This window comes from Stegostoma tigrinum, unplaced genomic scaffold (assembly GCF_030684315.1).
Source record: "Stegostoma tigrinum isolate sSteTig4 unplaced genomic scaffold, sSteTig4.hap1 scaffold_535, whole genome shotgun sequence".
In the NCBI taxonomy this organism is placed as follows: domain Eukaryota; kingdom Metazoa; phylum Chordata; class Chondrichthyes; order Orectolobiformes; family Stegostomatidae; genus Stegostoma; species Stegostoma tigrinum.
This window is the reverse complement of record NW_026728467.1, coordinates 5,001-20,000: the sequence shown is the minus strand read 5'-3', so window position 1 is coordinate 20,000 and position 15,000 is coordinate 5,001. Positions and strand designations below refer to the sequence as shown.

General features: G+C 66.6%; 1 protein-coding gene across 1 annotated transcript in view; it reads right to left on the bottom strand.

Annotated features, from left to right (window-relative positions):
- Positions 1-1,226: 1,226 nt before the first annotated feature.
- LOC125450320 (zinc finger protein 384-like) overlaps positions 1,227-15,000 on the bottom strand; it is a gene marked incomplete at its 3' end in the record, with an annotated part of 14,345 nt that continues 571 nt past the window's right edge. The window contains exons 2-5 of the mRNA XM_059644138.1: positions 12,804-12,871; positions 5,392-5,701; positions 3,285-3,594; positions 1,227-1,451 (exon numbers count right to left, since the gene is read on the bottom strand). Coding sequence (XP_059500121.1) covers positions 1,227-1,451; positions 3,285-3,594; positions 5,392-5,701; positions 12,804-12,866 — 908 coding nt within the window. The remainder of the gene's footprint in view (positions 1,452-3,284; positions 3,595-5,391; positions 5,702-12,803; positions 12,872-15,000) is intronic.

Genomic DNA, 15,000 nt, shown 5'->3' with positions numbered 1-15,000 from the left:
CGCTCTCTCTCACACACACGTGTGCCCTCTCTCACACACACATGCGCCCTCTCTCACACACACACGCGCACCTCTCTCACACACACGTGTGCCCTCTCTCACACACACGTGTGCCCTCTCTCACACACACGTGCGCCCTCTCTCACACACACGTGCGCCCTCTCTCACACACACGTGCGCCCTCTCTCACACACACGTGTGCCCTCTCTCTCACACACGTGTGCCCTCTCTCACACACACGCGCACCCTCTCTCACTCTCACACACACACGTGCCCCCTCTCTTGCACTTACACACGCCGCCCCCCCCTCACTCTCACACACACATGCCGCCCTCTCGCTCTCAGATTCACACACGTGCCCTCTCTCATTCTCACACACACACACGCACTACCTGTCTCTGTCACACACACACTCGCCCTCTCTCGCACTCACACACGCACCCTCTCTCGCTCTCTCTCACACACACGTGCCCTCTCTCGCGCTCACACACACACGCGCACGCGCCATCTCACACACACACACGCGCCCTCTTTCACACACACACGCGCCCTCTCTCGCACACACGCGCACACCCTCTCTCGCACACACGCGCACACCCTCTCTCGCACACACGCGCAAGCCCTCTCACACACACACACATACGCGCCCTCTCTCACACACACACACAGGCGCCCTCTCTCGCTCTCACACACACACGCGCGCCCCTCTCTCTTGCATTCATACATGCTGCCCCCACCTCACTCTCACGCACACATGCCGCCCTCTCGCTCTCACATTCACACACGTGCCCTCTCTCACTCTCACACACACCCTCTCTCGCTCTCTCACACACACACAGACACACACTCAACCTCTCTCTCACACAGACACACACACACACACACACACTCAACCTCTCTCTCACACACACACACACACACCCACACACTCAACCTCTCTCTCACACACACACACGCACCCTCTCTCTCTCTCTCTCTCTCACACACACACACACCCACACACTCAACCTCTCTCTCTCACACACACACACGCACCCTCTCTCTCTCTCTCTCTCTCTCACACACACACACCCACACACTCAACCTCTCTCTCTCACACACACACACGCACCCTCTCTCTCTCTCTCTCTCTCTCACACACGCGTGCGCGCGTCATTACTCTCTCTCTTTGCGTGCCCAGCGTGTGCCGCGCGCCCCCCACAAACCCCACTGGTTGCGCCGCGCACCGTGTGTGCTGCTGTAGGTGGGAGAGTTGCCGGAAGGTTTTCTGGCAGAAGCTGCAGCTGTAGGGTTTCGCGCCCGAGTGGATGCGCACGTGCTGTGCCAAATAGGAGGTGTTGGCGAAGGTCTTCGAGCAGTGTGGGCAGTGGTGGGGTTTGCATTCGCTGTGGGACTTGCTGTGGACCTGCATCTCCGACTTGGACAGGAAACTCAGGGGGCACACCCGGCACCTGTGGGCAGAGACGGGCACAGGCTCAGCCCCTCCGACTGCCACCCCAGCTCCCTGCGACCGCCCCCCTGCTCCCTCCCTCTGCAACACCCTCCCTTCGACTGCCACCTCCCCGCTCCCTCCGACCGTCCCCCGGCTCCCTCCAACTGCTGCCCCCGCCCCGCTCCCTCCGACTGCACCCTCCCAGCTCCCTCCGAGTCCTCCCCACCGCTCCAACCGACAGCGCCCGCTCCCTCAGCACTGACCCTCCGACAGCGCCCGCTCAATCAGCACTGACCCTCCGACAGCGCCCGCTCCCTCAGCGCTGACCCTCCGACAGAGCCCGCTCCCTCAGCGCTGACCCTCCGACAGTGCCCGCTCCCTCAGCACTGACCCTCCGACAGTGCCCGCTCCCTCAGCACTGACCCTCCGACAGCGCCCGCTCCCTCAGCACTGACCCTCCGACAGTGCCCGCTCCCTCGGCACTGACCCTCCGACAGCGCCCGCTCCCACAGCACTGACCCCCTGACAGTGTCCACTCCCTCAGCACCGACCCTCCGACAGCACCCGCTCCCTCAGCACTGACCCTCCGACAGCGCCCGCTCCCTCAGCACTGACCCTCCAACAGCACCCAGTCCCTCAGCACTGACCCTCCAACAGCGCCCACTCCCTCAGCACTGACCCTCCGACAGCGCCCGCTCCCTCAGCACTGACCCTCCGACAGCGCCCGCTCCCTCAGCACTGACCCTCCGACAGCGCCCGCTCCCTCAGCACTGACCCTCCGACAGCACCCGCTCCCTCAGCACTGACCCTCCGACAGCGCCCGCTCCCTCAGCACTGACCCTCCGACAGCGCCCGCTCCCTCAGCACTGACCCTCCGACAGCGCCCGCTCCCTCCCTCGGCACTGACCCTCCGACAGCGCCCGCTCCCTCAGCACTGACCCTCCGACAGCGCCCGCTCCCTCCCTCAGCACTGACCCTCCGACAGCGCCCGCTCCCTCAGCACTGACCCTCCGACAGCACCCGCTCCCTCAGCACTGACCCTCCGACAACACCCGCTCCCTCAGCACTGACCCTCCGACAGCGCCCACTCCCTCAGCACTGACCCTCCGACAGCGCCCGCTCCCTCCCTCGGCACTGACCCTCCGACAGCGTCCGCTCCCTCAGCACTGACCCTCCGACAGCGCCCACTCCCTCAGCACTGACCCTCCGACAGCGCCCGCTCCCTCCCTCGGCACTGACCCTCCGACAGTGCCCGCTCCCTCAGCACTGACCCTCCGACAGCGCCCGCTCCCTCAGCACTGACCCTCCGACAGCGCCCGCTCCCTCAGCACTGACCCTCCGACAGTGCCCGCTCCCTCAGCACTGACCCTTCGACAGAGCCCGCTCCCCTCAGCACTGACCCTCCGACAGCGCCCGCTCCCTCAGCACTGACCCTCCGACAGCGCCCGCTCCCTCGGCACTGACCCTCCGACAGCGCCCGCTCCCTCAACACTGACCCTCCGACAGCGCCCGCTCCCTCAGCACTGACCCTCCGACAGCGCCCGCTCCCTCAGCACTGGCCCTCCGACAGTGCCCGCTCCCTCAGCACTGACCCTCCGACAGAGCCCGCTCCCTCAGCACTGACCCTCCGACAGCGCCCGGTCCCTCAGCGCTGACCCTCCGACAGCGCCCGCTCCCTCAGCACTGACCCTCCGACAGCGCCCGCTCCCTCAGCACTGACCCTCCGACAGCGCCCGCTCCCTCAGCACTGACCCTCCGACAGTGCCCGCTCCCTCAGCACTGACCCTCCGACAGCGCCCGCTCCCTCAGCACTGACCCTCCGACAGCGCCCGCTCCCTCCCTCGGCGCCCACCTGTAGGCTTTCCCGTCCTTGCCCACTTCGTCGTCGTTGGGCACTGCATAGGGGTCCTCTGAGTCGCTGAGCGCCGCCTCGCTGGGCCGCCCTTTGCGTTTCTTGCCTCCCGCCGCCTTGGCCTGGGCCTGAGCCTGCTGGGCCTCCTCGGCAGGCCCTTTCTTGTCCGCGCCCGACAGCGCCGGTGCCAGGCCCGACACGATCATGGCCGGCGCCCCGGCCAGCGAGAAAGTCGGGGGCGCGTGGGCCAGGGGGCTAAGGCCCCCGCTCGACGACGAGAGGCTGGAGCTCGGCGACGTGATTACCAGGCCTGAGGGAGGGGGAAGAGGGGGGCAAAAATAATTCAGAAAGGAGCCGAGGACGAAAAGAAACGCCAATGCGGCCGCCCGGCCCCTCTCCGAGGAGGGGGCTAGGCCCCGGGCTTTAACCCCACAAACAACGCCTCTCCTACCGCTCGAGCCCCAGTCCCTGGAAACTCCATCCTCGGCCTAGTGCCCGGCGTCCCCCCATCAACCCGCTCCCCTGCCCCGACCCCAGGGACAGCGTCCGGGAGCGGAGCAGGCCTCAGGCTCCATTCTCGGCCTGGTGCCCGGCTTAGCCCTCGACGGACGCCCTCGCCCCCCGTCGCTGAGGCCGTCCTGGGGTGGGGGGGCGTGAGGTGTCCGGGAGCGGAGCAGGCCTCAGGCTCCGTTCTCGGCCTGGTGCCCGGCTTAGCCCTCGACGGACGCCCTCACCCCCGTCGCTGAGGCCGTCCTGGGGTGGGGGGCATGAGGTGTCCGGGAGCGGAGCAGGCCTCAGGCTCCGTTCTCGGCCTGGTGCCCGGCTTAGCCCTCGACGGACGCCCTCATCCCCGTCGCTGAGGCCGTCCTAGGGTGGGGGGCATGAGGTGTCCGGGAGCGGAGCAGGCCTCAGGCTCCGTTCTCGGCCTGGTGCCCGGCTTAGCCCTCGACGGACGCCCTCGCCCCCGTCGCTGAGGCCGTCCTGGGGTGGGGGGGCGTGAGGTGTCCGGGAGCGGAGCAGGCCTCAGGCTCCGTTCTCGGCCTGGTGCCCGGCTTAGCCCTCGACGGACGCCCTCACCCCCGTCGCTGAGGCCGTCCTGGGGTGGGGGGGCATGAGGTGTCCGGGAGCGGAGCAGGCCTCAGGCTCCGTTCTCGGCCTGGTGCCCGGCTTAGCCCTCGACGGACGCCCTCACCCCCGTCGCTGAGGCCGTCCTAGGGTGGGGGGCATGAGGTGTCCGGGAGCGGAGCAGGCCTCAGGCTCCGTTCTCGGTCTGGTGCCCGGCTTAGCCCTCGACGGACGCCCTCACCCCCGTCGCTGAGGCCGTCCTGGGGTGGGGGACATGAGGTGTCCGGGAGCGGAGCAGGCCTCAGGCTCCGTTCTCGGCCTGGTGCCTGGCTTAGGCCCCAACGCGCACCCTCCCAGCCTGCCGACGATACGGTCGGGCTTGTATCTTGGGGCGTGTAGGCCTCAGGCTCCACGCACAGCCGAGTGGCCCCCCGGGTGAGCCCTGCACCCGCGCCAATCCCCATACCCCGACCCCAGAACCAATGGGTGAGCGTGTGGGGGAGGAGGAGGCCTCAAGCTCCGTTCTCGGCCTCGTGGCCTCCTGGGTTCACCCTCCAAAAGCGCCAACACCCCCTTAACCCTTCCCCAGGGACCACTGGACGAGCAACCGGGAGCAGAGCAGGCCGCAGGCTCCACTCTCAGCGTAGGGCCTGGCGTAGCCCTCGACCGATGTGGTCGGGCTCGTATTTGGGAGCGGAGCAGGCCGCAGGCTCCGCTCTCGGCCTAGGGCCTACTTTACCCAGAGACTGGCATCCTGCCTCCCTACGTCGCCATTGGCGCCGTCAGGCAAGTGTCTGGGCGAAGACTAGGCCTCAGGCTCCATTCTCGCCCTAGTGGCCTCCTGAGTAAGCTGCGCCAACCCCGAGCCCCGCCCACAGGGCCACTGGGTGAGCGCATGGGAGCAATCTAGGCCTCAGGCTCCGTTCTCGGCCTAAGGCCCAGATTAAAACTACCTACTGAGCACTCACCCCACCCCCTCCCCCCGCCAGAGACGGACGGTCAGGACGGCCGCCTGGGGTGGGGGAGGGAAGGGAGCACCGACCTGTCATGAGGGCAGAGGAGGGGAGGGGGAGCACGGCGACGTTGTCGGAGGCCGGAGGCGGGTTCCCGTCGCTGGCAGTGCCGCTGGGAGGGTCGGTGTGGCCCGAGCCAACCAGAGCCGCGGGGTAAGACTGAAGGGGGGCGGGCGGCTGCTGCTGTTGCTGTTGAGATGGAGGCCCGGCGGGCTGGGAGCTCGGGGGCTGCGGGCCTGCGGCCTGGGGGCCGGGGGAGGCAGCGCTCATGGCCTGGGCGCACGATTTCTCCGTCATCAGCTGCTCCTTGATCTTGTTGATGAACATCACGTTCTCGAACTGCGGGCGAGAAAAGGGGAGTGTGAGAGAGGGAAAGAAAGAGAGAGAGAGAGAGAGAGAGAGAGAGAGAGAGAGAGAGAGAGAGAGAGGGGGGATCGGGGCCAGACGCAGAGAGAGAGGGGGATCGGGGCCAGACGGAGAGAGAGAGGGGGATCGGGGCCAGACGCAGAGAGAGGGGGGGATCGGGGACAGACGCAGAGAGAGAGGGGGATCGGGGCCAGACGCAGAGAGAGAGGGGGATCGGGACCAGACGGAGAGAGAGAGAGGGATCGGGGCCAGACGGAGAGAGAGAGAGGGATCGGGGACAGACGCAGAGAGAGAGGGGGATCGGGGCCAGACGCAGAGAGAGAGGGGGATCGGGGACAGACGCAGAGAGAGAGGGGGATCGGGGCCAGACGCAGAGAGAGAGGGGGATCGGAGACAGACGCAGAGAGAGAGGGGGATCGGGGACAGACGGAGAGAGAGAGGGGGATCGGGGACAGACGGAGAGAGAGAGGGGGATCGGGGACAGACTCGGAGAGAGAGAGGGATCGGGGACAGACGCGGAGAGAGAGGGGGATCGGGGCCAGACGCAGAGAGAGAGGGGGATCGGGGCCAGACGGAGAGAGAGAGAGGGATCGGGGCCAGACGGAGAGAGAGAGAGGGATCGGGGCCAGACGGAGAGAGAGAGAGGGATCGGGGCCAGACGGAGAGAGAGAGAGGGATCGGGGCCAGACGGAGAGAGAGAGAGGGATCGGGGACAGACGCAGAGAGAGGGGGGGATCGGGGACAGACGCAGAGAGAGAGGGGAATCGGGGACGGACGCAGAGAGAGAGGGGGATCGGGGACGGACGCAGAGAGAGAGGGGGATCGGGGCCGGACGCAGAGAGAGAGGGGGATCGGGGCCGGACGCAGAGAGAGAGGGGGATCGGGGCCAGACGCAGAGAGAGAGGGGGATCGGGGCCAGACGCAGAGAGAGAGGGGGATCAGGGACAGACTCGGAGAGAGAGAGGGATCGGGGACAGACGCAGAGAGAGAGAGAGGGATCGGGGACAGACACAGAGAGAGGGATCGGGGACAGACGCAGAGAGAGGGGGGGATCGGGGACAGACGCAGAGAGAGAGGGGGATCGGGGACGGACGCAGAGAGAGAGGGGGATCGGGGCCAGACGCAGAGAGAGAGGGGGATCGGGGACAGACGCAGAGAGAGAGGGGGATCGGGGACAGACGGAGAGAGAGAGAGGGATCGGGGCCAGACGGAGAGAGAGAGAGGGATCGGGGACAGACACAGAGAGAGGGATCGGGGACAGACGCAGAGAGAGAGGGGGATCAGGGACAGACGCAGAGAGAGAGGGGGATCGGGGACAGACTCAGAGAGAGAGGGGGATCGGGGACAGACGCAGAGAGAGAGGGGGATCGGAGACAGACGGAAAGAGAGAGGGGGATCGGGGACAGACACAGAGAGAGAGGAGGATCGGGGACAGACACAGAGAGAGAGAGGGGGATCGGGGACAGACGCAGAGAGAGAGGGGGGGGATCGGGGACAGACGCAGAGAGAGAGAGGGATCGGGGACAGACGCAGAGAGAGAGGGGGATCGGGGACAGACGCAGAGAGAGAGGGGGATCGGGGACAGACGCAGAGAGAGAGGGGGATCGGGGACAGACGCAGAGAGAGAGGGGGATCGGGGACAGACGCAGAGAGAGAGGGGGATCGGGGACAGATGCAGAGAGAGAGGGGGATCGGGGCGAGACGGAGAGAGAGAGGGGGATCGGGGCGAGACGGAGAGAGAGAGGGGGATCGGGGACAGATGCAGAGAGAGAGGGGGATCGGGGACAGACGGAGAGAGAGAGGGGGATCGGGGACAGACGCAGAGAGAGAGGGGGATCGGGGACAGACGCAGAGAGAGAGGGGGATCGGAGACAGACGCAGAGAGAGAGGGGGATCGGGGACAGACGGAGAGAGAGAGGGGGATCGGGGACAGACGGAGAGAGAGAGGGGGATCGGGGACAGACTCGGAGAGAGAGAGGGATCGGGGACAGACGCAGAGAGAGAGGGGGATCGGGGCCAGACGCAGAGAGAGAGGGGGATCGGGGCCAGACGGAGAGAGAGAGAGGGATCGGGGCCAGACGGAGAGAGAGAGAGGGATCGGGCACAGACACAGAGAGAGGGATCGGGGACAGACACAGAGAGAGGGGGGGATCGGGGACAGACGCAGAGAGAGAGGGGAATCGGGGACGGACGCAGAGAGAGAGGGGGATCGGGGCCAGACGCAGAGAGAGAGGGGGATCGGGGACAGACGCAGAGAGAGAGGGGGATCGGGGACAGACTCGGAGAGAGAGAGGGATCGGGGACAGACGCAGAGAGAGAGGGGGATCGGGGACAGACGCAGAGAGAGAGGGGGATCGGGGCCAGACGGAGAGAGAGAGAGGGATCGGGGCCAGACGGAGAGAGAGAGAGGGATCGGGGACAGACACAGAGAGAGGGATCGGGGACAGACGCAGAGAGAGGGGGGGATCGGGGACAGACGCAGAGAGAGAGGGGGATCGGGGACGGACGCAGAGAGAGAGGGGGATCGGGGACGGACGCAGAGAGAGAGGGGGATCGGGGCCAGACGCAGAGAGAGAGGGGGATCGGGGACAGACGCAGAGAGAGAGGGGGATCGGGGACAGACGGAGAGAGAGAGAGGGATCGGGGCCAGACGGAGAGAGAGAGAGGGATCGGGGACAGACACAGAGAGAGGGATCGGGGACAGACGCAGAGAGAGAGGGGGATCAGGGACAGACGCAGAGAGAGAGGGGGATCGGGGACAGACGGAGAGAGAGAGGGGGATCGGGGACAGACACAGAGAGAGAGGGGGATCGGGGACAGACACAGAGAGAGAGAGGGGGATCGGGGACAGACGCAGAGAGAGGGGGGGGGATCGGGGACAGACGCAGAGAGAGAGGGGGATCGGGGACAGACTCAGAGAGAGAGGGGGATCGGGGACAGACGCAGAGAGAGAGGGGGATCGGGGACAGACGCAGAGAGAGAGGGGGATCGGGGCCAGACGGAGAGAGAGAGGAGGATCGGGGACAGACGCAGAGAGAGAGAGGGATCGGGGACAGACGCAGAGAGAGAGGGGGATCGGGGACAGACGCAGAGAGAGAGGGGGATCGGGGACAGACGCAGAGAGAGAGGGGGATCGGGGACAGACGCAGAGAGAGAGGGGGATCGGGGACAGACGCAGAGAGAGAGGGGGATCGGGGACAGACGCAGAGAGAGAGGGGGATCGGGGCCAGACACAGAGAGAGAGGGCGATCGGGGACAGACGGAGAGAGAGAGGGGGATCGGGGACAGACGCAGAGAGAGAGGGGGATCGGGGACAGACGCAGAGAGAGAGGGGGATCGGGGAAAGAGGCAGAGAGAGAGGGGGATCGGGGACAGACGCAGAGAGAGAGAGGGGGATCGGAGACAGACGGAGAGAGAGAGGGGGATCGGGGTCAGACACAGAGAGAGAGGGGGATCGGGGACAGACGCAGAGAGAGGGGGGGATCGGGGACAGACGCAGAGAGAGAGGGGGATCGGGGACAGACGCAGAGAGAGAGGGGGATCGGGGACAGACGCAGAGAGAGAGGGGGATCGGGGACAGACGCAGAGAGAGAGGGGGATCGGGGTCAGACGCAGAGAGAGAGGGGGATCGGGGACAGACGCAGAGATAGGGGGGGATCGGGGACAGACGCAGAGAGAGGGGGGGATCGGGGACAGACGCAGAGAGAGGGGGGGATCGGGGACAGACGCAGAGAGAGGGGGGGATCGGGGACAGACGCAGAGAGAGGGGGGGATCGGGAACAGACGCAGAGAGAGAGGGGGATCGGGGCCAGACGCAGAGAGAGAGGGGGATCGGGGATAGACACAGAGAGAGAGGGCGATCGGGGACAGACGGAGAGAGAGAGAGAGGGATCGAGGACAGACACAGAGAGAGAGAGGGATCGGGGACAGACGCAGAGAGAGAGGGGGATCGGGGACAGACGCAGAGAGAGAGGGGGATCGGGGACAGACACAGAGAGAGAGAGGGGGATCGGAGACAGAGGGAGAGAGAGAGGGGGATCGGGGACAGACACAGAGAGAGAGGGGGATCGGGGACAGACTCAGAGAGAGAGGGGGATCGGGGCCAGACGCAGAGAGAGAGGGGGATCGGGGCCAGACGCAGAGAGAGAGAGAGGGATCGGGGACAGACGCAGAGAGAGAGAGGGATCGGGGACAGACGCAGAGAGAGAGGGGGATCGGGGACAGACGCAGAGAGAGAGAGGGGGATCGGAGACAGACGGAGAGAGAGAGGGGGATCGGGGTCAGACACAGAGAGAGAGGGGGATCGGGGACACACGCAGAGAGAGGGGGGGATCGGGGACAGACGCAGAGAGAGAGGGGGATCGGGGACAGACGCAGAGAGAGAGAGGGGGATCGGAGACAGACGGAGAGAGAGAGGGGGATCGGGGTCAGACACAGAGAGAGAGGGGGATCGGGGACAGACGCAGAGAGAGGGGGGGATCGGGGACAGACGCAGAGAGAGGGGGGGATCGGGGACAGACGCAGAGAGAGGGGGGGATCGGGGACAGACGCAGAGAGAGGGGGGGATCGGGGACAGACGCAGAGAGAGGGGGGGATCGGGGACAGACGCAGAGAGAGAGGGGGATCGGGGACAGACGCAGAGAGAGAGGGGGATCGGGGACAGACGCAGAGAGAGAGAGGGGGATCGGGGACAGACGCAGAGAGAGAGGGGGATCGGGGACAGATGCAGAGAGAGGGGGGGATCGGGGACAGACGCAGAGAGAGGGGGGGATCGGGGACAGACGCAGAGAGAGAGGGGGATCGGGGCCAGACACAGAGAGAGAGGGGGATCGGGGATAGACACAGAGAGAGAGGGCGATCGGGGACAGACGGAGTGAGAGAGGGGGATCGGGGCCAGACGCAGAGAGGGAGGGGGATCGGGGTCAGACGCAGAGAGATAGGGGGATCGGGGACAGACGCAGAGAGAGAGGGGGATCGGGGCCAGACGCAGAGAGAGAGGGCGATCGGGGACAGACGGAGAGAGAGAGAGGGATCGGGGACAGACACAGAGAGAGAGAGGGATCGGGGCCAGACGCAGAGAGAGAGAGGGATCGGGGACAGACGCAGAGAGAGAGGGGGATCGGGGACAGACGCAGAGAGAGAGGGGGATCGGGGACAGACGCAGAGAGAGAGAGGGGGATCGGGGACAGACGGAGAGAGAGAGGGGGATCGGGGTCAGACACAGAGAGAGAGGGGGATCGGGGACAGACGCAGAGAGAGGGGGGGATCGGGGACAGACGCAGAGAGAGGGGGGGATCGGGGACAGACGCAGAGAGAGGGGGGGATCGGGGACAGACGCAGAGAGAGAGGGGGATCGGGGACAGACGCAGAGAGAGAGGGGGATCGGGGACAGACGCAGAGAGAGAGGGGGATCGGGGACAGACGCAGAGAGAGAGGGCGATCGGGGACAGACGGAGAGAGAGAGAGGGATCGGGGACAGACACAGAGAGAGAGAGGGATCGGGGACAGACGCAGAGAGAGAGGGGGATCGGGGACAGACACAGAGAGAGAGGGGGATCGGGGACAGACGCAGAGAGAGAGGGGGATCGGGGACAGACACAGAGAGAGAGGGGGATCGGGGACAGACGCAGAGAGAGAGAGGGGGATCGGAGACAGACGGAGAGAGAGAGGGGGATCGGGGTCAGACACAGAGAGAGAGGGGGATTGGGGACAGACGCAGAGAGAGGGGGGGATCGGGGACAGACGCAGAGAGAGGGGGGGATCGGGGACAGACGCAGAGAGAGAGGGGGATCGGGGCCAGACGCAGAGAGAGAGGGGGATCGGGGATAGACACAGAGAGAGAGGGCGATCGGGGACAGACGGAGAGAGAGAGAGGGATCGGGGACAGACACAGAGAGAGAGAGGGATCGGGGACAGACGCAGAGAGAGAGGGGGATCGGGGACAGACACAGAGAGAGAGGGGGATCGGGGACAGACGCAGAGAGAGAGAGGGGGATCGGAGACAGACGGAGAGAGAGGGATCGGGGCCAGACACAGAGAGAGAGGGGGATCGGGGACAGACTCAGAGAGAGAGGGGGATTGGGGACAGACGCAGAGAGAGAGAGGGATCGGGGCCAGACGCAGAGAGAGAGGGGGATCGGGGCCAGACGCAGAGAGAGTTGGGGATCGGGGACAGACTCAGAGAGAGAGGGGGATCGTGGACAGACGCAGAGAGAGAGGGGGATCGGGGCCAGACGCAGAGAGAGAGGGGGATCGGGGCCAGACGCAGAGAGAGAGGGGGATCGGGGACAGCCACAGAGAGAGAGAGGGATCGGGGACAGCCGCAGAGAGAGAGGGGGATCGGAGACAGACGGAGAGAGAGAGGGGGATCGGGGTCAGACGCAGAGAGAGAGGGGGATTTGGGACAGACGCAGAGAGAGGGGGGGATCGGGGACAGACGCAGAGAGAGGGGGGGATCGGGGACAGACGCAGAGAGAGGGGGGGATCGGGGACAGACGCAGAGAGAGAGGGGGATCGGGGCCAGACGCAGAGAGAGAGGGGGATCGGGGATAGACACAGAGAGAGAGGGCGATCGGGGACAGACGGAGAGAGAGAGAGGGATCGGGGACAGACTCAGAGAGAGAGGGGGATCGGGGACAGACACAGAGAGAGAGGGCGATCGGGGACAGACGCAGAGAGAGAGAGGGATCGGGGACAGCCGCAGAGAGAGAGGGGGATCGGGGACAGACGGAGAGAGAGAGAGGGATCGGGGACAGACGCAGAGAGAGAGGGGGATCGGGGACAGACGCAGAGAGAGAGAGGGGGATCGGGGACAGACGCAGAGAGAGAGAGGGATCGGGGACAGCCGCAGAGAGAGAGGGGGATCGGGGACAGACGCAGAGAGAGAGGGGGATCGGGGACAGACGCAGAGAGAGAGGGGGATCGGGGATAGACACAGAGAGAGAGAGGGGGATCGGAGACAGACGGAGAGAGAGAGGGGGATCGGGGACAGACGGAGAGAGAGAGAGGGATCAGCAGAGGTGCAGAGACGAAGGGATCAGAGTGAAGCAGAGATAGAGGACGATGGCGCCCTGACCTGTCCTGCCATTGTCGGGATCGGGGTCCAGAAGTAATTACTGTTGTAGTGTGAATCCTCCATTTCTCCTGAGAGCGAGAGACACCGAGAAAGGTTAGCCATCACCTACACCCCCTCCCTGTCTCTGTCACCCCCTCCGTCCCCCTACACCCCCTCCCTATCTCTGTAACCCCCTCCGTCCCCCTACACCCCCTCCCTATCTCTGTCACCCCCTCCGTCCCCCTACACCCCCTCCCTATCTCTGTAACCCCCTCCGTCCCCCTACACCCCCTCCCTATCTCTGTAACCCCCTCCGTCCCCCTACACCCCCTCCCTATCTCTGTAACCCCCTCCGTCCCCCTACACCCCCTCCCTGTCTCTGTAACCCCCTCCGTCCCCCTACACCCCCTCCCTGTCTCTGTAACCCCCTCCGTCCCCCTACACCCCCTCCCTGTCTCTGTAACCCCCTCCGTCCCCCTACACCCCCTCCCTGTCTCTGTAACCCCCTCCGTCCCCCTACACCCCCTCCCTGTCTCTGTAACCCCCTCCGTCCCCCTACACCCCCTCCCTGTCTCTGTAACCCCCCTCCGTCCCCTACACCCCCTCCCTGTCTCTGTAACCCCCTCCGTCCCCCTACACCCCCTCCCTGTCTCTGTAACCCCCTCCGTCCCCCTACACCCCCTCCCTGTCTCTGTAACCCCCTCCGTCCCCCTACACCCCCTCCCTGTCTCTGTAACCCCCTCCGTCCCCCTACACCCCCTCCCTGTCTCTGTAACCCCCTCCGTCCCCCTACACCCCCTCCCTGTCTCTGTAACCCCTCCGTCCCCCTACACCCCCTCCCTGTCTCTGTAACCACCTCCGTCCCCCTACACCCCCTCCCTGTCTCTGTAACCCCCTCCATCCCCCTACACCCCCTCCCTGTCTCTGTAACCCCCTCCTTCCCCCTACACCCCCTCCCTGTCTCTGTAACCCCCTCCGTCCCCCTACACCCCCTCCCTGTCTCTGTAACCCCCTCCGTCCCCCTACACCCCCTCCCTGTCTCTGTAGCCCCCTCCGTCCCCCTACACTGTGCTCCCAACCGTCACCACCTCCAGCCCTGGATGGCGGTGAGGAACCTGTGGGAGATGGGCTTCGATGGGGGCCGGTGCGTTCGCGGGTCTCACTGGGTGCGGGTGGCAGGGGGGGCGGACGAGAGGTGGGTGCGGGAAGGGATCAGGTTGAGGTGTGGATTAGCCAGTCACTCAGGGTCAGACGGAGAGGGTCAGGGGGTCAAAGTCAGTCGGTGAAATGTGAGGGGTTATGGGTCGGGGGGGGCGCGTTGAGGGTGGGGGGGGGGCGCGTTGAGGGTGGGGGGGGGGCGCGTTGAGGGTGGGGGGGGCGCATTGAGGGTGGGGGGGGACGCGCATTGAGGATGGTGAGGGGCGCGTTGAGGATGGTGAAGGGCGCGCGTTGAGGGTGGGGGGGGCGCGCGTTGAGGGTGGGGGGGGGCGCGTTGAGGGTGGGGGGGGGCGTGCGTTGAGGGTGGGGGGGGCACGCGTTGAGGGTGGGGGGGGGCGCGTTGAGGTTGGGGGGGGCGCGTTGAGGGTGGGGGGGCGCGCGTTGAGGGTGGGGGGGGCGCGCGTTGAGGGTGGGGGGGGCGCGCGTTGAGGGTGGGGGGGGCGCGCGTTGAGGGTGGGGGGGTGCGTTGAGGGTGGGGGGGGCGCGCGTTGAGGGTGGGGGGGGGGCGCGCGTTGAGGGTGGGGGGGGGCGCGTTGAGGGTGGGGGGGCACGCGTTGAGGGTGGGGGGGGGCGCGCGTTGAGGGTGGGTGGGCGCACGTTGAGGGTGGGGTGGGCGCACGTTGAGGGTGGGGGGGGGCACGCGTTGAGGGTGGGGGGGGGCGCGCGTTGAGGGTGGGGGGGGCGCGTTCAGGGTGGGGGGGCACGCGTTGAGGGTGGGGGGGGCGCGCGTTGAGGGTGGGGGGGCGCGCGTTGAGGGTGGGGGGGGCGCGCGTTGAGGGTGGGGGGGCACGCGTTGAGGGTGGGGGGGGCGCGCGTTGAGGGTGGGGGGGGGCGCGCGTTGAGGGTGGGGGGGGCGCGCGTTGAGGGTGGGGGGGGGCGCGCGTTGAGGGTGGGGGGGGCGCGCGTTGAGGGTGGGGGGGGCGCGTTGAGGGAGGGGGATGAGGGAAGGGGTTAAAGGTGAGATGGGGTTATGGGTAAGGGGTGAAAGGTGAGGGGGTGA